Below are 26319 nucleotides of genomic sequence, written 5' to 3'. Positions count from 1 at the left end.
GTCACGCCGACTGCCAAATGGATCATCTGTCGTCTCAGCAAGGACGGATAAACTCGGCGGATCGGAGCGGATCCCCAGACGTTGTAAAGCCGGTGGGTCGCTCTGGAGCGAACCGGCCCTTCGAGCCGTAACCAGAGCGGGTGTGACAGCAGTGCCGTTGGATCGGCGTCTGTCATGCGCTGAAGAGGATCGGTGTCGTTCACGGTGGCCCAGTAAAAAACCCGGGCCGGTAGCTGGCCTTCCTGTCACTTGATTGCGGGACAATCCAGGACAGAAAAACCCAACACCCCGAGTAGCACCCCGGGGAGCTTTCGGCGGCGCTGAATGGCAGAGTTGACCTCTTGCCACGTCCTGTTGTAACACTTCCTGCCCTCCCCTCGGGATCTTGTCGTCTTCTGGCAACGTGCTCTGAACGGTGATGCTTCTACGGTCCAGTCCGCCCTCGTGAGGAAGGGAAGAAGCAAAAGGCAGAACAGTGAAACTGATAGAAAGTTCTCTACTCAAAGCATATTTTCCTTTTGTTTAAAGGCCCTTCAGAAATGACAGGTATTTTGAATAGAGAGGAAGAATAACAGTCTTCCACACCTCCCTGTTTCCATCCTTCCACCCATCCATCTATCACCCCGGGCTATTTTCTCTGTAAACACTGATTTGACCTCTAGTTTCACACTCGGAACACGACTAAGCAGACACAGACGGCGTGTCCTGGCATCCATACATGCAGGTCTTTTGTTGGGGGGGAGTGGTGCTTCAGGTCCCGTCTCAGCTGGGTTTACTCCCTGCAGTGGTGTACTTTCCCACTAGATGGTGGCAGAACCATTTGAAGATGTCAGACTTCACAGCACAAGAGGCTGCAATTAAGCGAGCCCCAGCTCTCGTCCACATGGTACCCCTTTGCTCCCCCCGTGACCATCTGATATTGTGTGATCTGAACAGACACGGTTAGAGCATTCTGACAGCGGGGAATGTTTCTTATGATCCTTTTGGGCCCTCTTAAAAAGTCCAAGGTGTTCCCGGCTCTGGGACATGCTTCCTGGCCCTCTGAAAGCTCCCTCAAATGGAAAGATGGATCCCTTGTCAGATTGGGGAATATGTGGTCATTTCCCCCCCTCCTTTTTTTTGTGGATGGAACCAAAGACTGATGTTACAGCGCGGCATCCCTAAAGAGAATTCATGTCCCTTGTCTTTTCCTCAAGTCTGTCATTCCAATCACGAAGCCTTATGACAAAACCGTGCTCTGCGAAACACTGAACTGATTTAGCATGGGTCAGTTCTCTTGGCGCGAGCGCAGTGGCTGTTAGCTTCGGTTCCCCTGTTCAAACCGGCCTGCTGGAGAGATTTTGTGGTCACTGCTCGAGGCGCCGTTGCCCTTCTCTGCTGGTCGCCTTAACCTCTTTCACTGAAGTATACAAAGAACAGAACCGACCTCCGATTTCGCCAGCTTTGTGCTCATGCAAACGACTGACAAATCTGGCCTCCAAATTGACGCTGGCGTAACAGCGTAAGCGAGGGTTCTGAGTCCCAGATCTCCTCTCGGTGGAAAATCAATCCCCTCTTAAGTGCCGTTTGATGAATGCACCACATTTTGAACGTCTCAATCCAGACAAAAAAAATATCCTTTTATGATAGGCTCTTTTAATGGCTTGCTTACCTGCTCACTCAGGCATCTTCTGGACCGTATTGTCGAGATGCTTTTTCCACAAGGCTCCACCCGGGGGTCTGCCGGGCCCTGAGGTGAGTTCTCATCACATTATGTCAGCCAGGCGTGGTAGCGCTTCGCCACGTGGGCTGCGGCCTTGGCAGGTTTTTGAGCCTCGACCTGTGCGTGTGTTTGTACAAAAACGTCAGGAAGTAGTCAGTCCGGTGCAGCCGTCACTCCGGAGGCTAGACTGAGAGATTCTTGACAGAAAACGCATTTGTTTTGAATTTCCGCTTCCGCATTTCGGCCACGTCGAGTTTGATGTCAAGTCACATCATTTCAAACTTCCGTGTGTGTGTGTGTGTGTGTGTGTGTGCGTGTGTGGCCGACACCACCGAACCGTTGATGGGAGGGGTCCCAATGAGCCGGGAGGGCGCAGGTGTCTTGGCGGTCCCCGTCTGCAGCCAAGCGGTTCAGCCGTATAGCCCCACTGTGACTCGGTGTCTACCCAGAGCCGGTGTTCAACTCTTATCAACATGGTGGACGCAGGATGTGGCTTATCTCGCTGCTGTGTGTTTATTTTGAGCATTTTTCTTCCGGGGAAGTGAACAACTAACGGCACCCCGAGGCTGTACAGTCTGGGTAGACTGAGCTTGACTGGGCCACAGCACATGGGAGCTGACGTATAACGGACCATGAAGCCGCGTGTTGTAAAGAACCGAAAGGCGCAGACCTAATTGTTTTCCATGGTCTCCGTTTCAGATAAGACTTAGCTGGGCCCTGTTGAGGTTTCTAGGGGAAGAGGCTGTGATAAGCGTAGTGTACATCTGGGAGAAGGACTACTCTATTGCGGCAAAAGTCATAATCGAGATTGTTTTGGTCATGACTTTTGTTACTACTGTAGTTTCCCTTAGTAAAGAAAGCTACGAGACGTTATCTTACTTGTGGCCCTTTATTAGCGGAGAGTACACAGGCTACTGTGGGCCTGTGCCAAAACAACCTGTCAACACCATTAACGTTCTCTAACATTCTCAACAATCTGCTCCCGGTCATAGACTAGCTCTCCACAGGCTACAGCACAAACACAACATCCCACCTCACTCTCTCTGCCAATCTGGGTACGCTCGTGTGCAAAGCAGGATGTTCAGCAACTTAGGGAAAAAGTGTTGTGTTGTAAACACCCAGAGTCAACTGTGAATGTACTGTCAACACACACCGTTGAGTGAGTCATCTGCTGTCAATCGCTGGCTCGCCTGCACACAAATGCATATGTGTGCTAGTATGGCAGGTATTCCTATCCCACAACACAGAACACAGTTTCCGTCGGTGACTGACAAACACGTGCATGCGGCCGTCGGGCCCTCTCTAAAATGCTGTTCTCTCGCAGGGCTCCATGGCTTAAAGCCCGCGCTCACATTCAGCCGGTCCCTGGGGAGAGCTGCCCGAGGAGCCCACACCACCCTGACGCCCCGCTGCCACTTTCCACAGCCCGAGGGGAACCGGGAAGCAGCCGGCAGGAGCCATGCCTGCCCTGACCACCGGAGCCGGCCACGAGCCAGGTACTGTACAGAGACCCCATCGGGCCACGAACACAATCTCAAACGCAAGACTGTCTGCACAACGCACTGTTTTTATTAACATTTCTTATGTCCACCATCACAGAAAAAAAAGCACCAAGTGCGATTCCCAGTCTTACATTAAGTTAATACATTTATATTTAAGAGCCACTTAAATGTAACTTCAAATTAGAGATGATTTGCTCTGAACTTAAAAGCTGCTTTTTTTCCACCGGAGGGGCCGTTCTAAAAGTCCACTTGCACTTAATTTCGCTCCCCGCCTCACGCTTTAGGACGCTGTTCTCAGGATCTGATACACAAACGCACATCAGTTCACATTCTAATAAGGCGGCCAAGAAGAGACGGACAGTTAGCTTTTAATGGTGCGAGCACCTCACAGGGCTGATAATGGGCAGCCCGCTCCGAGGCCATAAGTCAAAGCTGTGCTCGGATTAACCTGAACACCCCCCCCCCCCCCCTCACCCCCACTACAAAAAAGCAATGCAGCTGCTCTCCAGGTCTCTCCTCCAGACAGCTGCTGTTTAGTCGTTTCTCCTCCTGTTCAGCCGTGATGGAGCTCTGTTGCGGGCTCAGTCGGGGACAGATAACTGTTACGCCTCCGCTCAGTTTGGCTCGGCTCATCTCGGTTTATTTCAGCTCCCACTCTTGGATCTTCAGACAGTCAAACCCAGCCCACTCCTCTGTCTGCTGCACACCATTTATCTCCCCACTGAGCTCCATTAGCAGCAAGGTTACGTTTCGAGATTTCTTTTTCTTTTTTACATTGTGTGGGTGTGTGTGTGTTTTGCTGCATTTATACCGAAACCTTCTACCTACCCAGGGCTCGACAGTGTGGATTGCCAGGTTGCTATTGTCTACTATTTTGAGAAATTGCCAATTTGTATCCTATCGGTGATTTAAAGCCGGAGAACTCAGAACGAACAGCTAGGTTTAAACGCAGTTTAAACAAATTCAAACTAGCATGTAATTCCTTTGAATTAGTGTATTTACCTTTTTAGTATATTCTATATATATTCCTGTGTGGCGTCATACAACCACTGTGTCTCGTGAGATTGTGGTACGGCTTGGAATTTGATGCTGGCTCCAGTACCGCCATTATCCTGAAAAGCTTCTCCCGAAACAATGCCAATGGGCCATATATCTTTGGAAATACATCCTGCTGTCTTAATCAGTGATGGCCTTTTTACGAGTTTCTGGCTTAGGTCCTGAGGATGAGACAGTCAGACAAGGTTGTCCTCATCAACAGTGTTTCTTTATGTCATGTGAAAGAAAAAAACTCAGATTTTCTTTTCTTTTTTAACTCTTAAATATCTTTATTAGTGCCAGCCTCAAAACTCCAGCATCAGTCGGGATAATGTGTAATTTGGAGTCATGACTTTTCTAAGAAAGCCTTCGTTCACCTTTCACGGCAGCTGGATTCTCAAAATGTCTCGAGATCACCCTAAAGTTGCGGGTCACGTATCAGACCGAATTCCATCTGGTCAGTCTTCAAGAAATGCGTGTGTGTCCGAACCACAGCGTCACGGACCAATTGGCGTCCCGTGAGGAGCAACTTGCAGCCACGCCGGTGTCTTCGGTGCGTGTCGGACGAGATGGAGAGGCGACCGTTCGTTCTAAACGAGAATGGCGGCCCCTGAAGAGGTTAGTTTAGATGCTGTATTAGCATCAGTTATGTCGGATCTGGAGAGCATTTCTTCACTGAAAGAAGAGCAAAGAACGACTGAAGGCTTCTCTCAATGGAAGAGATGTTTTCTCTCTTATCCCGACTGGCAAGAGTTTGATTGACACATGGTTCACGTTTTTTTTAAAAAGTGCCCTCCCTTTTCCAAAAAGTTTCAAATGACGGCTTCTTACACGGGTCAGGTTAACATACATTTTGATGAACTAAACTCTCAGGAACATACATGAAAATTATGTTATGAACTGAATCCGACACATAAAGCTGTGGCCAGCCCTGCTCGGTGAACGAGACACACATTGGTGGATTACTGATTTAGTCGTCGCCTAAAATCAGCTGGCTTTGACTGACTGGTCTGCCCAATAGTGCCGCTAACTCGACTGCCGGCTGACAAGAAATACAGGCAAAGGAAGCAGATGTAAAAGAAAGAAACCAAGTGAGTGCGACTGAGAGTGAGAAACGATGACTTTTATTTGTTTGAATACGAAGAATTCTTTCCGTTTTCATCGGGGCAGGATGACATCCTCCTTGGGAACAGGGAGGGAATATCCTCTTGATGCTCAACGATCTCCCCCGAAAAACCTCCCAAATGGAAAGCAGAGGGTTGAGAGTGGCACATGACACTCCATCCATCTGACTGCCCAGCAGCAGCACATGACATGACATGAGCCAAGCGGTCGGCGCTGCCAGAACACACTTGCTCTAACCCAGTCAGAGCGCCCCGCCAGTTCAGTCAGCCAGTCATTCGTCCAGCCAACGACGTCAACCGTTGTTTTCAATCCATCATTTTTCAGGCTACGAATTACTCCGGTTGCGTCTGTGGATCCTTTTTTATTTCTTCTTCTTTTTTCTTTTTCCTCCTCCATCCTTCCTCTCTTCCACTCTCGTCCTCTGATGAAAGACACTCTCGGAGAGGTAGCCAAGCCGCTCCAGTTTGTTTTGACGTTTCGATGGCTCTGCCGGGGCGAATGCGTTTGGAGTTTCCTCACATAAGTAGCGTTTTCAAAGGGTTTTTCGTGGTTGTGTTTTGATGAGTTTGAATCTGGAGGACGGAGGGGGGGGGGGGGGGGGGGCTTTTAATGGTGCATTTATAAAGGGGGTCTTTGATGCAAACAACCCAGCTTGACTGCACTCTGTATGGGTCTGACCCCTGGTTTAGTGGATCACAGCCACCCTGAAGACCAGAGCAGAGCAACAAACACATATCTGCTACTACTCTCCATCGGTTATGCTCCAGGACTCTGTTGTGTTTGGAAGGGACCCCGCTCACACGCTGGTTTTGCGCTTCACCTCCTCCCCTCGGCTTAATCTTGAAACCATCAGCTCCACAGTCTGGTTCTCTGTAAACTGAATTTGAAATAGTCATCTTTTCATTTTTTTACAAGCTTGGTTAGTACAACCTCAGCGGGCCTTGCAGATTTCTGCGTATGTCGTTCTGAAGCATCGCTCATGCTACGGCCGGGTTAAATGCAAACGTCCACCGTCCTTGTGAGCGTCATTTTGAGTGTGAAAAACGAAAGGATATTTCATCTTGAAATGTAAAAAAATACTGACATCAGCCACACAGAGTTCATCCTTACGACTTCTTCCAAAACGTCTGTTTAGCAAACCTACGTGCTCGTTACTCCAGAGACTGATTGTTTGCAGGCTTGAAGGATGCGTGGCTGGGAAGCCATGTGTGCCATCTGTTTATAGTTCAATAAAAGGAAGGCTGATATTGAACTTTTCAACTGATCAAAAAGTGGAATTTCTAGTGGGGTTTTTTTGGGGGGGGGGGGGGGTTGTTTCTGATTGGGGACAGGACTGCAGTGACGATCAAAAGTGGGATGGTAACAGACTTTTTTTGGTATTTTGTAGGTTGTAGCACTTTCAGGTGCATATTTTTTTTGTGTGTGTGTTGGACAGACAAAATAAAAAAGATCCATAGATGAAAATTACGTGTGTGAGCCTATAAAAGTACAGGCGTTCATTTGCATGTTTACAAATGCATACGTTGCCTTGACTATGTATTATATTATGTATATTATATATTCCTGCACACGTACAGCAGTTATGCTCTGCTGTGTATTATCAAACTACAGATGTATGCACATCTGTTTCTATGCATGTGTTGTTGTTTTTTGTGTGTGACTGTGAATGCATGCAGTAATTCCTCCCACTGCCATGCTGACTCTTGATGTTTCCCCATCCCCCCTCCTTCCACAGGTCTGTATGAGCTGCTGGCGGCTCTGCCCTCCCAGCTGCAGCCCCATGTCAGCCGCCCCGAGGACAATACCTTCCTCCAGGACATGTTTGGGGAGAGAAGCCTCCACTCGCTGGTCAAGGTAAAACAAGAACAGGACACCTCCTTTCTTTTAGAGTGGTGTGTTGTGATGTTCTTCAGATTTTGATACTTTACATTACCAGCACCGTAGAAAATCACGTTCTGGCAAATCCTTTAACCAGCATGCTTTTCTAAAATGTTGTGATATTAAGGTTACAGTGTAACAGTTTAATAGTCATGAATAATTACATTTAGCTTGCAATCTCACCACAGGATCTGATAACTTTGAAACAAAGGCTCCTGCATACGGCCAGAGATGACACTCCAACCGGGAGGCATAGAAAAGAAACATTTAGGTGGCTTCAGAAAAGTGGATGTCATTTGTCTCACTGTTTTAATAATAAGTTCTGTAATAAATATATATTAAAAAAAAGAAGAAATCTAAGAAGTTGCATGTCTCAGTTCAGACAGACAATATCTATTTCATCACTGGATGTGGAATCTCCATAAATCTGCGTCTCGGTCTACATTACCCACCGCTACGGGACAGAATCCAAACTCTGTCTCCCAAATACACCATTACATATTCCTTAATTATACTGAATTTACCCAGCACATGAAATACATAAAATTATATATACCTGAAACAGCCATCCCCCAAACACACGCTGTCCCCTCCGTAACTGATGCCTCTCAGACACTGCGCTACTGACGCAACGTATGTGGCCTCACGATACGTCTCCGCTTGTTGTGGGAGAGAAAGCAGGTGGACTCCACCCTGGGATTGTTATGGATGGCCAAAGAATACGGCCTCTTGAACATGGATAATGATAGGCATATCCTGGCTTGTTCACGGACCACAGCACAATGTCCAGGACCCGATGCCATCACGCCGGGTCCAAAGCCAGCACTTTGTAAACTGACCGACTGCAACAGAAGAAAAAGCCAACTTTTTCTTTTTCCGCTTCCTCGAGTAAACACAGTCATTTCACAGCTATTCTAGTTGCAACCCTGCACGTCTGTCTGTGATGCCCCCCCTTCCCGTCTCCCGAACTGGGTCTGGTCTACCAGGTAACGGTGCCTTGACAAGGTGTTCTGGATCAGACCGAGTGATCGGACCCTGGTGGATTAACGCAGGCCTGATACCGGATCCGCTCCGGTGGGTAGGTACAGAAACAGGAGCGGGAGAAAGATCGTCAACCCCAACCGGTCCGGGTCTGAAGTTTTTCCGGGCAGTGGACATTAACCAGAGGCCTCGAGCTCAGGACTCCGAAGCAGAAACACTATCCAGCCCTGTGATCTCCAGACCTCTCTTTCCCCCTCCATCAGCCCACCTCTCCATCTATCAAGCTTTCGCTCACTTGCACGCTCTCTCCCTCTTTCTGCGCCAGACATTGCTTGCTGTAGTGTGTCTGGATTAGCGTTCGCAAGGCTTTTTTTTTCCTCCATCATACCTCCACGTTGACATTGGAGGCTGGAGGCGGTCATTGTTCTTCTTAAAGCGTGCACTTTGATCACGAAGAGAACATCAATACAGTTAGTCTTACTGAATTGCAAAGGATTGTTGAGAGGTCTCCGAGGTGTCGTACTTTGAGCGACGCCCTCCTTAGCTGTAGCACACTGTCTCTCACTGTGTGTTTAAAATAGTTTAAGGCCAGGCCACTTCTCCCGTTTGCCAGGAGCACTGCTGCCTCACCAAAGGGGACAGAGAACGCGCTCTGCACAAAGCCTTACTAAGCCTTCGCTACTCTCGTGCAAGTTCCCGCGCCTCAGCGGGCCATTTACAGCGTGCTCTCTCCAAAGCCGTTTGTCTAACTTCACATCCCGTCTGGGGTCCTCAAGCCACAGCTCTACAGTCGAGCCGAGCGGCCATGCGTCTCCCTTTGGGCCTTCAGCAGATTACCTCCGCGACGTGCCGAATGCACCGTGTTTTATAGCCGAGTAATGTTCGGCTTTGCGCAGGGATTTGAACCTCTAAGCTGACCTTGAAACGTGGCCGCTCTGTTGGCCGAGACGCAGTCCTAACGGGTCGTGATTTATCTGTGTGGATAAGTCGAGCTGAGAAAGACTGCGCGGGTTTAAGGCCAACAGTTGGGCTGCAGTTCTGACGGGCAGAGGGGGGGCCGTGCTTATTCGAAGACATTTAACACGTAGTTATGTCACATTTTTCTCACCAGAAAGTCCTAAAAGTGCTGTTGGAACGCTGACATACGTGTTATGTTGTAGATGACATCATGGACTCTGGTGGATATCAAAGACAGATGACAGACAAAGATTCGAATTAACTTATCGACACACTTTTTGCGGATCAGAACTTAAAGCTACAACGGTTGATCAATTAATAGAATATTTATCAATAATTGAATTAATCGCAAAAAGTCAAAATTCGCTGATCATAGCTAATAAATGTAAATATTCTGTCAGGATCCCTGTCAGACCAGACACCTCCCATGGCCACACAGCTGCAGCTACTTCAGCTAATCACCTCCTGCAGCCTGACACACCAGACTCAGGTCCCACTTACGATTCCCCTGACACTATATAAACTCTGGTCCTGCAGTCTGGGGTTGTCAGGTCGTACCGTCTTTCACCCGCGTCAACCCCGTGGCATCTTCTGCCCTCCTTGTGTTAAACGGACTACACACCGCCGCTCTGCCCTCCTTGGTGGTTACGGACTACACACGCCGTCAAGCTACCAGCCCTCCGGTGTCGAGCCACGGGACTCACACGTCGATCTGCCTACTCTCTGGTATCGAGCTACGGGACGTGCGTATCAAATGCACGGTGGAGTGTTTGTACAGTGGCTGAGCGAGCGGCGATACTTAGAAGAACTCTGTTGAGCTCAGTCCTGTGGGAAACGATTTGGCTCTTCACACACCACGTTGGCCCGGGGGCTTCTCTGTCACTCTCTCCCCAGGCCGGAGGGCCTTCTGTTCCACCATCGTGCTGGAATGCTTTGTGGGACATCCAGCTGGAGGCTCCAGGGCCCAGCTATCAGTCAGACCCGTGGCCGAGCTCCCCTCCACCACACCAGGGCCGAGGAGAGACGAGTCGTCCCTGTCTGTCGTTCTCTGATGAGACCAGACAGCAGCCTGTAGGCTGTCAACACATTCCTACACGGCTGCTCTTAAAGCGCCAAAAAAACCCTGGATTGATTCCACCCTCTGCTCCACTTGTCAGTTTCTGGAGCGATGAAGTGTTTCTCTGCGTGTAAATGAGCAAACACGAGAGCTGGGCCTACTTTCCATTTTAGCCTGGTCTCCAGAGATGCAGTTTTGTCTCTCAACATTGTGCAGTCGCCACATTGAGGCTGATAAGGAAATGTTTAGCCAATTTAGCCGGGTTGTTGAAATGATTTGGAATCCCTACCAGGCCACTGGGGCGTATCAAATGCACAGTGGAAAACTGGAGTGTTTGTACAGTGGCTGAGCGAGCGGCGATACTTAGAAGAACTCTGTCGCGCTCAGTCCTGTGGGAAAGATCCGCTTTTGCCGCGATTCGCCCCCCGTTTTGATGTACTGCGAGAGTCCGACATGGTAGGGATGGAGGCTGTGCATGTTTTCCGTACATGTGTGCTTGTTGCGGTGCACATGGGGTTCTGTGTGCACACTTTGCTCACATGGTGTGTTTGCTCAGAGAGGCCTCGCCGTGGCCTCTGCAGCCAGACATTGACCTCCTTCCTCTCTCTCTCTTACTGATGAACACAATCTGTCCTTTCAGATCCATGAACAGCTGCAGCTCTACGAAGAGAGCAAACCAGTCCCCATCCTGGAGAACGCTGCAGGTCTGGCCCATGAAGTAAGTTTTTGTTTTTGGTTTTTTTGAAGGAAGGCTTCCATTTATTTGGTTGCACATACTGATGGGTGACAAATAAAAGGGGGGAAAACCAACACAAAGTCTTGGTCTCTGGGACTCTACTGGAGGGATGAACATCATTCTAGAAGAAAAAACATCTTTAGGTGTTGAATTCGGTTGAAATTTCAGGGTGCCCAAATACCGGGTTTTAAAATCATATTTTGGACTGCGTGCAAGTCAAATGTATCTTTTTAAAGAAGTTTATACACAGACTTTTGTATAAATGATCCAGTAAGTGTATTATTATTAATATAATTATACATACATATCATTTTGACAACCTCAGATGAGACAAACTCTGTTCTTTGGTCCCCATTGGGGGGGGCCCGGACCACAGGTTGGGAACTACTGGTAATAGTAGTTTCCATTATAATTATCTCTGCTGGTCATCACTTTTTGAACACAAGATAATGGGATTATTTAGCTTCCCATCAGCGTGTTTAATTGCCTTCCCTGATATATCATATTGTACATGTTGTGTCTTTTCCCCTGTAGCTGTCCGAGGAGCTGGAGGGGAAATCCGCCAACGGGGAAATCAAAGAGCTTCTCAAACTACTGGCCTCCCCCCACGTGAAGGTGAGTTTGGCTCCCGGTCAGTTCATTACAGCCTTTATTCATTTCAGCATTCAGCGAATGTTAAGAAAGCACAAGCCCTCTTTTGTGGAGGAGCACAGTATTGTCTAAAAACTACACAATCTTTGGCTCGTATTCTCACCGATGTCGTCACACAAACGGCGCGTGTCACTCGTTTGTGCACTCAAAATAGTTTAGCGCTTCGATCCGGCCCTTGTCTCGTCTTCACGGCTGCCGGGCCCCGCCGGTCTCTTTATCCAGTCACAGACTGCTGCAAAAACGGATTTACACATTCTTATTTTTAAATGCGTGACTTTGGCCGTCCGTCGGGCTCCCGCAGGTGTCTGAGCCAGACGGCGGGGATGGAGGGAGAGCTGGACGGGACTCCTTTCTTTAATGCACTGTCGTCATGCTTATTTGGGCTCTGCCAGAAACAACAGCTCAGTATGAAGTCCTCTCCCAACACACACACACACACACTTACAGTACATTCACATATTCAATACCTCTCAGTGTCAAGGGTTGTGAAAAGACGAGAGGGTTCCCAAAAGGATCAGTCTCACATGTGGGTTTTTGAACGTCTGCGCTAGTGATGTCATGATTAATCTCTCAAAATGAAAACAATACAGTTATACGCATATAGAGAGACTGACCGGCAAGGCATGACAACGAGTTCATGACCACTTCACCAGCAATGCACGCACACCATCCCACGTAGACACACCATGGTGGACACACGCACTCCAAACACACGCTCACGCAGCAACTGTCCCGAAGACAAACGTCCCAATCCATCACAGCCGGCTCTCCTACTTTGCTACGTTAGGGACGTCGGGGTCTCTTTCGTCTCTGTCAACCCCCGAGGTGAAATGCGGCGGCAAATGAGCGCCACGCAAGCGTGGCTCTGTGAGAGATCTGTGCGGTTTTTTTATTATTCCGATTGCGCTTACAGCGGAGGTATTTGGAGTGGCCGGGGTCAATCCATCAAAGCGAAGAAGTCATCGATCTTAAACGCTCTGCAACTTCATCCGCCGAGGTGAAGGCAGCAGACGGGACTTTGGGCCAAGCTACACATCGGCCAATATCATGATGGTTTAAATCGTTAAAAATACATTTATTTTCCTCTGAGAGAGAGAAGTGTGCATCTACTTAAAACTTGTGTTTATAGTTTTTAGCTGACCGGCACTGCTAGCTCACCTAGCGCCACTGAGCTCGCTAACGTCACAGTTGGCGTAGTTCAGCAGAAAGAAAATAGTTCCTGCATGAATCTGCGGAAAGCGTGTCTGTGGATTATCTTGAATAACTGGGTCAGGATTTCTGGAAAGAGACATTGCTTTTGAGTTTGTCAAATGTATTTTTTGCCAACTAGTCCCATTATATTGGAGAGAAGACAGACGTCTCTACGGACAATAGCTTTAAAAGTAGGAAACTCACGGCAAACCGATCTAGATTGATAGATAAAGGTAAGAGGAGAAATATGGGTTTTTGATTTTGGGGTGACCTGTCCCTTTAAGAATGGTTCGTTAGTGTCCCATCTCCTCTAAATGTGATGGATTCTGATGTTTTCAGATCTGTTGACTAATTCTAATAAGAACTTAAGTATCGCTTTGTTTCAAGCATCACATTGCTGTGAGATTATTGAAAACCGGACGTGAACAGAATGATAATCTGTCCGTCAAAACACCAACGAAAGCTGGAGCCACAATCCACGGATCCCCAAGCTTCAGTGTGTCCGGTTTAGATCGACAGCGCCCATACCCATCAAGTTGAGCGATTGACATCTGTATGCGTTCCCAAACAGTCTCTCTACCGCTCAACTTTTCCGGGCCTCAAACGCTGCTCGCTGGAACGCTCGGTCAACAATAGATCAGTTTCAGCACCTCTGTTCGGAGGGTTAGGGCTTCGACTGCAACATGCTGACGTGTCGGAGGCTTCTTGGCAGTTTGTCTGACATTGCGTCTCAAACTCTTATAGGCTGCATGTGTGCTTCGGGAATAAAGTATTGAAAGATCTCGTTCTGTCTCCATCTGCCCTCCAGGGCACTTGATACCGTACCAGCCAGCCCCGGTGTAAATCACAGGGCCGTGGGTGTAAAACGCAAGCAGATGGCCGCTGCCTCTGAATGGCGTCTCTGTGCGATAGTAACTGTATCACTCTTAATTATGGCTGAAATGATCCATTCCTAGGGCGGGGATATAAATCAGGCTCTTTAAAAACTCTCCCCTCTCTCTTTCTCCTCCACGCTCTTCCTCGCCCCCCCCCCCCCCCCAACACACACACCCCTTCACTCGCGTTCCCTGGTTGCCTTTAATCAGAGAGACGTATGGAGGGAGAGTGTGGGCCTAATGACCATTAACGCATGTAGCTACAACCTCTGGCTCTGAACGCGTTCGAATCCATCACCCAGCGCTTGAGGGAGACACCCCGATCCATAACCGTCCTCCCTGCGTGTTCTCTGTCCTGCTCAAAGAAAGAAACCATCGATTGAACCCTTAATAGCGTGTATTGCTACACTTTATTTGGCTAATTAGACCGAGATAAAGCCAAGGCCTTTTTTCGTCTTGACTGATGACCCTTGCCTCTTGATTTTTCCCGCCCATCCACCCCTCTATCCCTCTCCTTCCTCCAGAGCCTCCTGTCGGTCCACGACACTATCGCCCAGAAGAGTTACGACCCCGAACTACCTCCGCTGCCTGATGACATCGACGACGACGAGGATTCCGTGAAGATCATAAGACTGGTGAAAAACAAGGAACCTCTCGTGAGTAGCGTTGGCAGTGGTCTTGAGAAATGATGTGGTTGGAATCGTACATGGCGGTTTCCAGCAGCTCCCACAGCTTTGAAAGATGGTTTTGGGAAGCTAACGGGTCGTAGAAAATGGTGCGCCCCCAGTGTCCTGGGTGTCAAGGCCCCGACCGTGGGCCGCGACATTCCAGAGACGTTTTGGTTGCGTCGTGTTCCCCCGATGAATGTCTCCAGCATAACTGCATCATCAGGTTCTTTGCTATTTGTGTTCAACATCTTAATGCTGGGAAAATCCTGCGATCTATGCTTTGTTTACTAATCCCCGACTTTCTGAACACCCAAAGCAGCAATCGCACCACAAGTCAAGCCAGTACCGTAGATGGTTTTTTTCCGAGACACTTGTCTGTGGGAATCTAACCCACAACCTTGAAGTTGTTAGCGCACCAAAACCGACCACAATTGCCCAGCTCCTGGCCGCGGGTATTTTCAGCCCGTCTAGGCTTGGTGTCTGCGAACGGCTTCCTTTTTTTCTATCCTGGTCTCTCATTGTAACACGCATCTCACGTCCAGGCTCTTCAGATGGCGTCCCGGACGTCAACAACCACCCGTCTGTCTCGGGGGGCCTCTTCTACGGTGGCGGCATCTTGGCCCGCATTCTCGCTCTCACTCCGCCCTTTGACCTGTGTGTGTGTGTCGTGCGACGGCTGCCAGTTCTTTTTTCTTTTTCTCCCTCTTCGCAACAATAATATAGATTTTCTTCTGCTAATTCTTTACAGCGTCGTATTAATCTTTATATGTGACCGTGAGGCTCAAAGGATTTTCTCACCGTGACCGACTGCGCCAATATCGCATGATTTAACTCTTTCTGAGCAGCGCTGTGGCGTTTGAGGAAGTATGTAAGAACTCGTAAAAGATGCTGGCCAGATGAAGAGGGAGGCTCCCCCTCCCTTCATAACTCCTTCGCTGCTGACTTGGCCTGCCCGTGAATTCCCATCACGTTGAAGGGTAGTGGGTCAGATGAGAATCGCATCGAAAACAACGTCTGCTCCAAATAGCTCCTTGCGGAGAATCAGTGAGGTGTGAAAGGAAAATGAGAATGGGCAAATTTGTCCACTGACGCCCAAAGTTAGTTTAGTTTCTGCTGTGAAAACACATACAACGTGATGGTTTCAATGGGGACGAAATGGTCTCCTTGCTTTCCCCAAGAGATCTGGGTTCGCGACCCCATCCGTTCATGTTTGCGCGCCAAATGTGCTGCTCTATAATCACCACTGCCACTAGCAGTAAAAGTCTTAAAAGTGGTGTTTCTAAATGGCATCGGGGTTTCAGCGTGTGATTCAAGCCATATGTGTCAAAACACGACTTACATCTACCCACCATGTGTGAGCAGATTCCATAGATAGGCAGAGTTTATGCAGACAGCCTGTTGTCCTGACACACTCTGAGTCCAAGGTTCTCTCGCTCGCTCGCACGCGCGCGCTGTGTAGTTAGCCTTTAGACTGCCACCAGGGACCCCAGGGGACACAATAAAAACATCCATCACACCACTGGCCATCGGCCAGCTCCAAAGAAGGAGAGTCAGAAAGCAAAAGCGGAGAGAGAAAGTTAATGACCACATGTCTGAATACTCCTGCGAGAGTTCCTGCAGACTCCCCATCTCACCCTTTCCGTCTCTTTCCCTGCAGCGCTCTATTCTTTCAGCCACACACCAAAGGCCTCTGTCTGTCTGGGGGTCATTGCATCACATACAGCTGCTTTAAGTCACACTGAGAGGTTGTATGTGACCCTGACCCCGGGGTCTGACAGTGCCTTCCCCTCGCACTGACCCGCTCCACCGATTTCTCTCCGACTGCAACCTCTCGGGTTTCTTTAATTAGCCCCATTATTCTATTAGGTCCGCAGCTCCCCGCTGTCTTATCCCGGTGTCCTTCCCAATCTCCACACCCGAAGAAGTCCTTTAGGAAACCATTATCTAGAAGGAAAACCATTAGGTGTGAACAGGTCGTGAAAACAACCAAGATGATGTGCTAATGGCATCGAGCGAAGTGGCACAAACCAGAAGCTCCTTTGGTCTTAGATCCACATTATTTTTAATCAATTGGGAAGTGTGTCAACTGAAGAAACTGCTTTCACCTACACAAACACACCTGGAAAGAGTGCATCCCTGTAAATAAGACACCATAGATTGGTCACTTAAAAGAGGAAATCCATTTTTTTCTCTCTAGAAAAGTAAGCATAAATCAGCCATTTTGGTAACAATGAGCATCTTGTATGTACTTGACATCCTTGAATTTCAGCCAGATACCTCATTTTGGGCTCTGATCATGTGACATTTGAACAATGCAGCTCTCAGCAGAGTGGAAAACCGATGCAGTTCATCCAAGTTTCATGTTATTCTCTGTGATGGCTTTGCAGGGAGCGACGATCAGGCGTGACGATCACACGGGGGCCATCGTCGTGGCCCGCATCATGAGAGGAGGAGCAGCCGACAGAAGCGGTCAGTTCTATGCATTTTTGTCTCAACATTTGTACGTGGATCTGCATATTTACATCACAAACGGGATTACACCCAGCGTGTAACAAAGCAGGCACGTGATCGGGAGTTATCCTCACGCCAGCTCCGTCCCGCAACTTGTCCTTTTCCTCTTTGTAAATATGCCCGTTAATGACGAGAACACTGCGGCGCTCTGCTTGCTGTCCACATGTTTTCTGTTTCGTTTTCTGTTCATTGTGTCCAGTCTGTTATTCCGCTCTGCCACAGCGACGCCAAAGGCAAAATTCCACATGTGCGGACAATAAAGCTTTGATTCTTTCCCAATCTCAAATGCCACCGCGAAGATAAACAGTAATCTGGTGTACTGTACACATCCCCCGGGCTCTTTGTGAGCGCCGGACTTCTACACAGTAGCTCACTTATATTAGGACATTAGAATAAATGATTGTGGATGCTTGTGTGTGACAGGGCTGATTCACGTCGGGGATGTGCTGAAGGAGGTCAATGGAATCCCTGTGGACGACAAGAAACCAGAGGAGATCATTCGTATTCTGGTAAGCAATCCTACGTTTGTGTGTGTGTGACTGCATTCGGCCCCGTGTGTGTGTGTGCTGTCCAAGAGTTTCTCCATGTTTTTCAGCTCCAGTCCCTTGGCGAAAATAACATTCCTTGTTTGTGATGGCAAACATACCTCCTTCTAACTCACCCAGGACCACATGCCTCCCGTCGTAGCGCTGAAAAACCAAAGCCTTTCTCTACAAGCCTTTAGACCACATGCATCGAGCCACACGGTTCCCTCTGGATGAGATTGATGCTTGGTAGTTTCCTCCGAGCGGGCTCCGCCGCAGGCCTCGAATACGCTCCGCCGTGGGCCTCAACCACGGCAGGGGAGGGGGGGAGGGCAACTGGAGAGGAAAGAGAGTCTCTTAAACTCTGGAGGCGTTCGCAGACACAAAGGCCTCCGGAGCTGATGAAAGCTTTCAACACTTCCCCCCCCCCCCCCCCCCCACACACACACATTCACACACTCACTATATTCCGGCCAAGCAGTCATCCAATCCTAATAACTCTTCCATTGTTGAAAAATATAAACAGTGCTTTGACATATCTGACTTTCATTGGATTAGGTGCTGGACAGATGACTGGTGTTTCCACCCCCCCCCCCCCCCCCCCCCACCATTTATACCTAAGCCGGTGTATCTATCTTGTCTCTCCCAATTACTCAGGCCCAGTCGCAAGGAGCCATTACCTTCAAAGTGATCCCCGGCGTCAAGGAGGAGGAGCCGACCAAGGAGCCAAAGGTAGGTCTCCTCCTGGCGCAATCATTATGTTGATTGGGTTACACTTGTCTACTTTAAAGAACAGGGAGAGCTTCTCTGCTCCATCATGATGCTTTATTTTCGGTGGATGCAGAACATTGTGTTGGAGATTTTTCCACCGTAGTGTCCAACCTCCTTTGTGTTGATGAGTTGTGTCCACCCCCGCTGCCACAGCAAATGAGACCAACTCCCTTAAAGAAAGAAAACAACTTATTTTCCCCCTGTTCCCTTAATGTGGAAAGAGTACTGATATTAGATTGTGTCAGCGGGTGGAACAAAGCCATTCAAACTGGAGCCTCTGACTCAGGAGAGGTTGAGTCTCGCCACACTTGGAAGATGGTGACGAGTCTTAGTCCGGCCTGCGTGTTGACGGAACCACACAGAGGGACCAACTTGGCCCGAGGTTGCAGGTTTCAACTTCTGATTGCAATGACCTTTCTGGAATAATCGCCCCGAGCGCTGGTGAAGCACCTTCAGTGTTTGCCGCGGTGGCTTCCCCCCTTAGCGCTCACCCTCCACGCAGTGGAAGGGAAAAGGTCGTTTACAGTGAAGCCTTGCTTTTTCCTGTTGTGCCCTCAATCCAGCTCTTTGTTTCCTGCTCTATGTCCAGGTGTTCATGAAGGCGCTCTTTGACTACGACCCTAAAGAGGACAAAGCCATCCCATGCAAGGAGGCCGGACTGGCCTTCAAGAGGGGCTCCGTCATTCAGATCATGAGCCAGGACGATGCGACCTGGTGGCAGGCCAAACACGAGGGGGAGGCCAATCCCCGCGCCGGCCTAATCCCATCCAAGCAGTTCCAGGAGAGGTAAGAGACGACCCCAGCTACCGTTGCCTCTTCTTTGCTTTGCTGTCACAACTTTCACCCTCTTTTCTCTTTCTCTCGCTCCACGCTGCCAAAGAAACGGTCTGGATTTCCGCACAATGCCTGGCCCCCGAAATGAGTAATGACAGCGAATGATAGCGCTGGTACGGATCCACATTAGATGGCAAGCGGATGGGAAAAATGGCACATCAGTGGGCGAGCTCGGACGGCCGCACTTGATGTGCGACGCACTAGCTCGGGAGGCCTGGGCCAATTTTCTGGCAACGTCGGCGAGCATCAGAGGAAAGTAGGGGGGGGTGAAAAAGAACGAGAGAGAGAGAGGAGAGCAAAATAAGAGAGAGAACATACGCAAACATTTCACCCCACAGTTTTGTCAACAGTGCGTTTATCCTGCCTCTCTTCAATCCTTCTTTCCTTTCACCAGCTGACCGCGTGAAGCTGGTGGATATCGAAGCGCAGCAGGAAGTGTTTATTGTCCCCCAGGCGGTCATGAAAACTGGTTTTATTTTTTTTTCTCTTTCTTCACCATCCTCTCTCTCTTTTCTTTCAGGAGATTTGCACTGCGGCGACCTGTTGCGACCCTCCCGCTGCAGAGGACCTCTAGCCTTCGATCATGTAAGCATGCACTCTCCGTGATAGGCCCAGCACAGGACAACAGGCTGCGACAGGTGGGCGGGTTTAGGAGGGTTAGATGCACAAACAAGCGGTGGAAGCTAGGGGTGTCACTCAGGACTCATCCCCCCCATTCCGAGGCCGCCGCCAAAGCCGGCCTGCGCCGTTGCGCTGCTTCACGCCTGTCATCAGAGGAAGTGTTGTGTCTGGATTTGCCTTCCTGTCTGCTCCATGGTTCACTCTCCCACCAGACTCTCTCTCTCCGCTCTGTCCACCTTCTTGCCTGATCTCCACGTGTTGACGCGGTCAGCTTTTTAATGCGAAGAAGAAAAAAAGGGGGAGGAGGTTCACCCTCTGGAAAACCTCTCGGAGCCTTTACACCTTCCAGCCAAAACACGGGCTCACAAGCTCGCACCTAATGACGGATTGATGATCGGACGCGAGACCCACAAACATTGAAGGACACCGCGGAGACCCCGCTGTTACCGAGCGCAGGACGGAGGTGGTGATTGAGTAGGGGGGTCCCAGCGAGCGGCTGCGGCGAGCGTTGCTGAACCGTGTCCATTTACGCCGAGGTATAAATAATCCCTCTCCCCTCGCCGTTGCGCTCGTCGCTTTACCTCGCATACCTCGGTTATGAAACTGATGTTTAAAGTGCCATCAGTTTATATCAATTATTAACTCGGTACAGGGGTTAGATCAACTATTTTACATCTCTAGTTGTCAAACCTGCCTCCTCCCTTCTTTTTTTGTTTTACCCCCCCGGCTCCCTTCCATCGATGCCTGGCCGTCCTCCAGCCTCCTCATCTGTTCTCTCTGAACATACGGACGTCTCTCTGGGCTTTCTTACAGCATGTCTGCTCCTCCGTCTCCGACATGCAAACCCCTTCCTTAAGTGTTTGGTTCGGGTCGCAGTCTGCCAAACACGTGGACGCACTTATCGCTCACCTTGGGGGTTCTTTTCCACGTCTCACTCCATACATTACAGCGCCGTCCCTCTCACTCTCGCTCTGAGACGTTTTCGAAATGCCGCCAGAGGTCGGTCTTAAGTGGCCCCGAACCTGGCCTCCGTGTTCAGTCTATCCGTCCATTTCATTTGTCAGCTCACTCTTCGCAGACGCGGGAGCCTGTTTAGAAGCGCAAAAGGTGCAGCAGAAAAGTTCCGTTTTATTCACAAAGGTTAGAGGCAGATTACCTCACGTACACCACCCCTAAAGTGTTGTAGATTAATTTGTTATTGAATAACGCGCGACAAAGCTCTCACAAAATTCCGCTTATCACAAAAAGAGACATAAAGCGAGAGAGTGACAACGTCCAGTTCGTTCAAGGAGAAGGCCATGTGTGCGCTGGCTGCCTGGCTGCGAGGGTGACATCGGCTCCATAACTCGGGGCCATTTACAGGGTGCCGACTCGGGGTCACTCCTTTGTCTCCTCGTGCCTCGCCAAGGAGATAGCTGAAGGATTGACACGATGCACACTGCTCCACAAAGTACGATCCCTGACAGTATAGCTACCTACAATTTCACATTTCTCCAACGGGCAGTATGACTCGGACGATTGTTTTTTTACTCTTGTGGTGATGATGACGAGGACAATAACGAGGATTGGTTTGATGATGACCTACTATTTAGTCCAGCCCCCAACTTGATTGTCGGACCGTTCGTGTTTCTTACCGCGTGCATTCATAACCAAAAAAACACGACAGCCAAAAGTACTTCAAATGTTACCCACGGTTTGATAAAGTGGATATATCTACAAACAAATGTTACATCTACCCACACTTCCTGTTTTTGTCCGTCATACCAGCTCTACCCTCATCTCACCCCTTCTGCCATGCTTTGTGGTGAATCCTTGGCATGTGATACATCCCTAAATGGGGGGGTGGGGGCGGTCATGATGCACCCAGTAAGACCGGGTAGCAGCTGACTGGTATGCTGGTTGACCGCTCAGTAAATGATGGAGCTCAGATCAGGACCTGAGCTCCATCCCGCTGCTGTGTCACGTTTCTTTAGGCTGGCGGGGGGGGGGGGGGGCTCTCTGAGAGAAGACCATTTAAGCTTTCTCAGATAGGCCGTGCCCTGCCGACTCACATCCTGCAGCGTAATCGCACGGTGTTTCATTAGACCTGGAATGCTGCTGTACAAGGCCATTAGGCAAAATGCAAACCATTCCTGTGGCAGATAGGCACCAGATGAAAAGCCTCCCCGAGTTCAGTCAGGGCAGCACGTTGACGTTTTTTTTTCCCGATACCTTTATCATTCTCATATTGTCCTTGTTGTTTCCCCTCTTTCAAGTCTCCCTCTACAATTACCTCTCATCCTACTCGAAGTGGGCTTCGGCCACTGGTTCGACTTAAACTGTCACATTACGGCGGGGAGGAGGGCAACATCAGTGGGGAACATTACCGTGAACACTAACATGTGAAACAAGATGTCAGATAAAGGCGAGACACATTTGGCTCCGCACTTCAGAAACAATCACGGCTCCCGGGGGCCCCCGACGTCCTCTAGCGCGGAGCGACCTTCGCGGTGATCGCTCCTGACTGCTGTTTTGGCTGCTCGTTAGCTCCGTGCGGTGACGTAGCAGCTCCCTGAGCGTAAGGCGAGCCCCCATGCTGTGGTCGCTGGTGTTATGTATGTTTTGATTTAACCTTGTTTGGCCAAAAATGGGAACACGGGAAGGGGAGGAAGCATTTATAAGTGCCTCCAAATGTTCACGGCATCCTAAACCAAACACACACACACACACACACACTGGTCCTGCGTCGGCTACCATTAAAGCCATTTTATAACTGTTTTGGATGGCACTCTTAAACAGCTGGAGTGATTTCAAATGCTACCTTAAACCCTTTTGAATGTAAATATGTTTCTTTCTGTGTAGTCACAGTGGCTGCACCGCAGACGTATCCCACAGACTGTGTCTCACTAGGTAACAATGGATGTCAATGCCTTGTAGCTAAATAGTAACGAGAAATGTTGTTTGGTAGAAGGTACAAGTCCAGTCTAAAAGCCTTTACACGCCGTAAATTGGAATGTTGCACTTGTCGAAAATTCACATCGCTGCCAGTATGGATAGTTTTAATGTGGAATATTTCGCATTTTCGTGTTGTTTATAGTATACGTCACACCCCCAATGTGTAAAGGCCTTTATAGTTTGATATTCGAGTTCGCTCAAAAACATCTGAACATAAGGTCCAGTTACTAGCTTTTTTTTATTTAGCTTTCAGCTGCATCTCTTGGTCTTCATCAGTGGATGGAGTACACTCGGTTGTTATCACGTAACCTGGATAAAACTTTGGGGATCCGGAGTTTACACACTTTGTCCGTGTCATGACAGCTGAGCATACTTGACCCACTGATGAAGACCATGAGTTGCAGTTTGAAATCAGTTGAAAGCTAGTAAGTGCACCGTGAGCTGGTATTTTCTGGTTAAATTAATGTAGCAACATTACACAATGAAATATAATTCGGAGCTATTTCAATACGAATTTGTCACAGTGTTGCGTACTAGTTTAGTTTATAACAGCGAGACAAACTAGCTTACTGTCACTGTGGCTCAAATTCCAGTATTTGACACTAGACATTAGGATGTTGACTCTTCTCTTTGTCGTTTGTTTGTCTTTTGTTTTGCTTTTCTAAGACGATGTGGCTGTAGAGGTTGGTAGGTGTCCTCTTCTTCTTTATTCTCTCATCCCCGTTCCCTCAACTTATTCTGTGTAATCCAGCAATTGCTCTAACCGTGACTCACTTCCATTCCTTGCTTCCATTGCTCTCACAGTCGAGGAGATCGAAGGTACTACCTGTCTCCCATTCAATAGGACGTTGCTGACTAATAGCGTTGCGAAACGCAAACAGTAAAACCATTTGTGTGATTGGTTCACCTTCATAATGTCTGTGCGTAACCAGAGGTCCACCTCTCACCTCTGCTCTCCATCCTTGTTTTCATTTGGCCCGTCTCCTCATGTCAAAGCTAATCGCTCTTAAAGGGGCGCATCAGACGGTCAACTTCTTCCCTCAAACACAGCGGAGAGTTCACACTTTATTGGCTCTTGCCTTGTACAAAGACTCATCTTTCACCAGCTAACTTGTCATTTTCATTAGAGCGGACAGGAGAGAATCGTTCCTTCACACGGACACCTCCAGTCACCTTGCGCCTGCGGAACGCACTAATAATACAAAATGATTCATAAACGTCAAAAAAGAAAACATCCAAAGCAATAGCCAGCGGATTAGTGGATTGTAAACCTTAAATCCAGTTTAGGCTCATTATTATTTTCATTAATAGGGTTTATCCACAAGTTTAGTTTGGGTAAATTCATTGTATTATCTTTATGTTTATGAGGAAGAATAAAGAAAAACTTCTTTTTTTTTAATGTTTTTTTTTGTTTTTGCGGTAGACCTGAGAAGTGGAGTGACAAAAAAACGTTTGATTTAGACTGTTTTACATTTCGTGTTTGGTTTAAGAACGGGTCAAGAAAAGTTTTGCCAGGATTTCTGTGAAAACCGGTGGGAGAAAAAGTTTCATTATTTATCCGAATTATACTTTAAATCAATGAATCTGAACCTCCTTTGACAGACCTCTGGACCCCACTTTGAGAATCACTAGTTTAGAATGTAGTCAACCTCTCTTCTTATTCAACACTACATCACTGGCTATCACTCTGCACAAAGAGGACTTAATTAACTGACGCTCCTCCATAAATAACAGCAAACATCTCGTCAGATGTCTGTCTCGTTGACTGTACCTGTGTGTATGTGTTCTCTTGTGTGTGTCTTCGTGGTTCAAGGGGTAGGTGCCTGTTGCTCTCATGTCTGACTATTCTCTTTAACATGATGTTGTGCCTCTCTTCTGGCTTCTCCTTTCTTTCCCTTCTCATCACCAGAGGACGCTGACTATAGTAGCGGATTCCAGCTAGGTGAGAGACGTTGCCTCCTTTCTCTTCCTTCTGCCCTCCGCTCCCTCCTGATGCAGCTGTCCCTTCGATGAATGAGCAGTTTGGACAGTGGGCCAGGATTGTGTTAGATTTACATTAATCGCCTTAGCCCCTCCTTCATAGTCCAGCCTTCATAGCGTGCGCCGCATTACGAAGACATTATCAACCCTGACAAATAGTTATCTGCTTTTCATAATGTACTTGACGTGTTCCCTCTAACTCATTCAACTTGGACTCGCATGTGAAAAACACGAGGAGTAGTCCTGTAGCGGTGCAGAAGCCTACGGTGTGCTATTTTTGCACTCTTGCTGACAGCGTGAGTCCAATGGCAGATCTCGTCGAGGGTTTGCAGAATATAGTAGTTACCCTGTTCTGCCTCCGCTGTGGGCTTGCAGACGTCTTCGAGAACAGCTCTGGATGGGTTTGGTTTTGTTTTTTGCACGCTTTGTCCTGGAGGTCCGGCTCCGGCGCCGGCATCGTTGATGTGGTCCCGGTCAGAGTTAATGACAATTACCGTGGGCCGCTTTGGTTCTGCAGCCCTTTCCAGAGAGCTGCTTCCAATTCTGCGTCTTGTACAGAAAATGCTCCCCATCATGATTTTATTACCTCTGTCGTTTTTCCCGACAAATCACAAGGTATCGTCCCGCTGGAGGACCACAGGCCGTACCGGCTGGCTCGTACACAAATCCTCTGTCTGCCCGTCTGCCGTTTTTTCTTTCGTTTCTGTCTCTTTACATCTCCCTCTGTCTCTCTCCGTCTCCCTCTCTGCGTCCCATTCGGTCTGTATTCAGAGGTTGAGGTCGAGAGGTGAACTCTCCTTTGCACACTACAACGTTCAGACTCCAGATTTCGCAGGATATCCAGTGCACACGCGAGTTTATAAATACATAGTTTGAGCCATGTCTGCCGAGCTCAATCAGGGTCACTTCCCAAGGCCGAACCATGCCAAACACCAGTCCGTTTTTTCCACTCCTCTCTGTCCCCTTCAGGCTTGCCCTTACTGTCACCCTGCCTCCTCCGTGAGGTCAATGACCTCAGCCTCTCCTCTTCCTCCTCGGTACCCAAACAACATCCAGCGCTCTAGCGGGTTAGCAGCATTTCTTGACTCCAGCAGCCCAGAACGAGGTTTAGCTGAAATCAGAGAACCTCAGGAGGAAGAGAAGAGAGAGAGAAATAAGCAGAACAGATCCCTGTGCTCAGATGTTGATAGCTTTTAGAGCCAGCAGACTGGAGAATCAGACCTAGGAGGAAGAAAACTGCATCCCATGATGCCTTCTTATCGGGTCTTTCTAGGAAGCAGTGCTTTGAGACTTTTAACTCTGTACGGAGAATTAAAGAGCAGTTTTTGACACCCAGGGCACTTTTATTTAGTGTAGAAGACACTAACTGTGACATGGGCGCATATGCACGGTGACACATCATTAACATAATCTCAATAGTCACACACTGAATATCCAAAGAGAAAGGTAGGTGGATGGATGGAAGGCAAGCAAGTAGCTCCAAATCAGTGAAAGCTGAACGATCCGGGGCTGGAATATCCATCAGCCCCTCTCATTCCAATTATGTCCAAGTAATGGAAATAAAATGGTTAAAGTGTTATTTCACTGAAACAAAAAATGCTCTATTTCCAAAATGACAGGAGACCATCAGGCTGCCGGTTCAAGGTTAGGTTTGTTAGTCAGTTTTTCCCCCCGTCTGTGTCCAAACATCTGTAGATTGAAACGATACACATTTTTATGGAGGGGTGCTTTAATCAGTATTAGCAACTCGAGTTGTTCCGATACGGAAATGCCTCCAGTACAGCCT

At 48.6% G+C, this 26319-nt stretch overlaps 1 protein-coding gene across 1 annotated transcript in view; it reads left to right on the top strand.

The window, feature by feature from the left end:
• Positions 1-3111: 3111 nt before the first annotated feature.
• Positions 3112-26319, top strand: part of LOC306794298 (MAGUK p55 subfamily member 7-like) — a gene marked incomplete at its 3' end in the record, with an annotated part of 38551 nt that continues 15343 nt past the window's right edge. Inside the window, exons 1-11 of the mRNA XM_079292335.1 lie at positions 3112-3198; positions 7100-7218; positions 10075-10251; positions 10878-10955; positions 11508-11588; positions 14215-14346; positions 16746-16827; positions 17293-17378; positions 18051-18125; positions 18754-18950; positions 19519-19583. Coding sequence (XP_079148461.1) covers positions 3162-3198; positions 7100-7218; positions 10075-10251; positions 10878-10955; positions 11508-11588; positions 14215-14346; positions 16746-16827; positions 17293-17378; positions 18051-18125; positions 18754-18950; positions 19519-19583 — 1129 coding nt within the window. The 5' untranslated portion in view covers positions 3112-3161. The remainder of the gene's footprint in view (positions 3199-7099; positions 7219-10074; positions 10252-10877; positions 10956-11507; positions 11589-14214; positions 14347-16745; positions 16828-17292; positions 17379-18050; positions 18126-18753; positions 18951-19518; positions 19584-26319) is intronic.

Source organism: Melanostigma gelatinosum (genome assembly GCF_949748355.1).
Source record: "Melanostigma gelatinosum genome assembly, chromosome: 20".
Classification (NCBI taxonomy): Eukaryota; Metazoa; Chordata; class Actinopteri; order Perciformes; family Zoarcidae; genus Melanostigma; species Melanostigma gelatinosum.
Note: the sequence above shows the minus strand (reverse complement) of the source record. Positions and strands in the feature narration are given on the sequence as shown.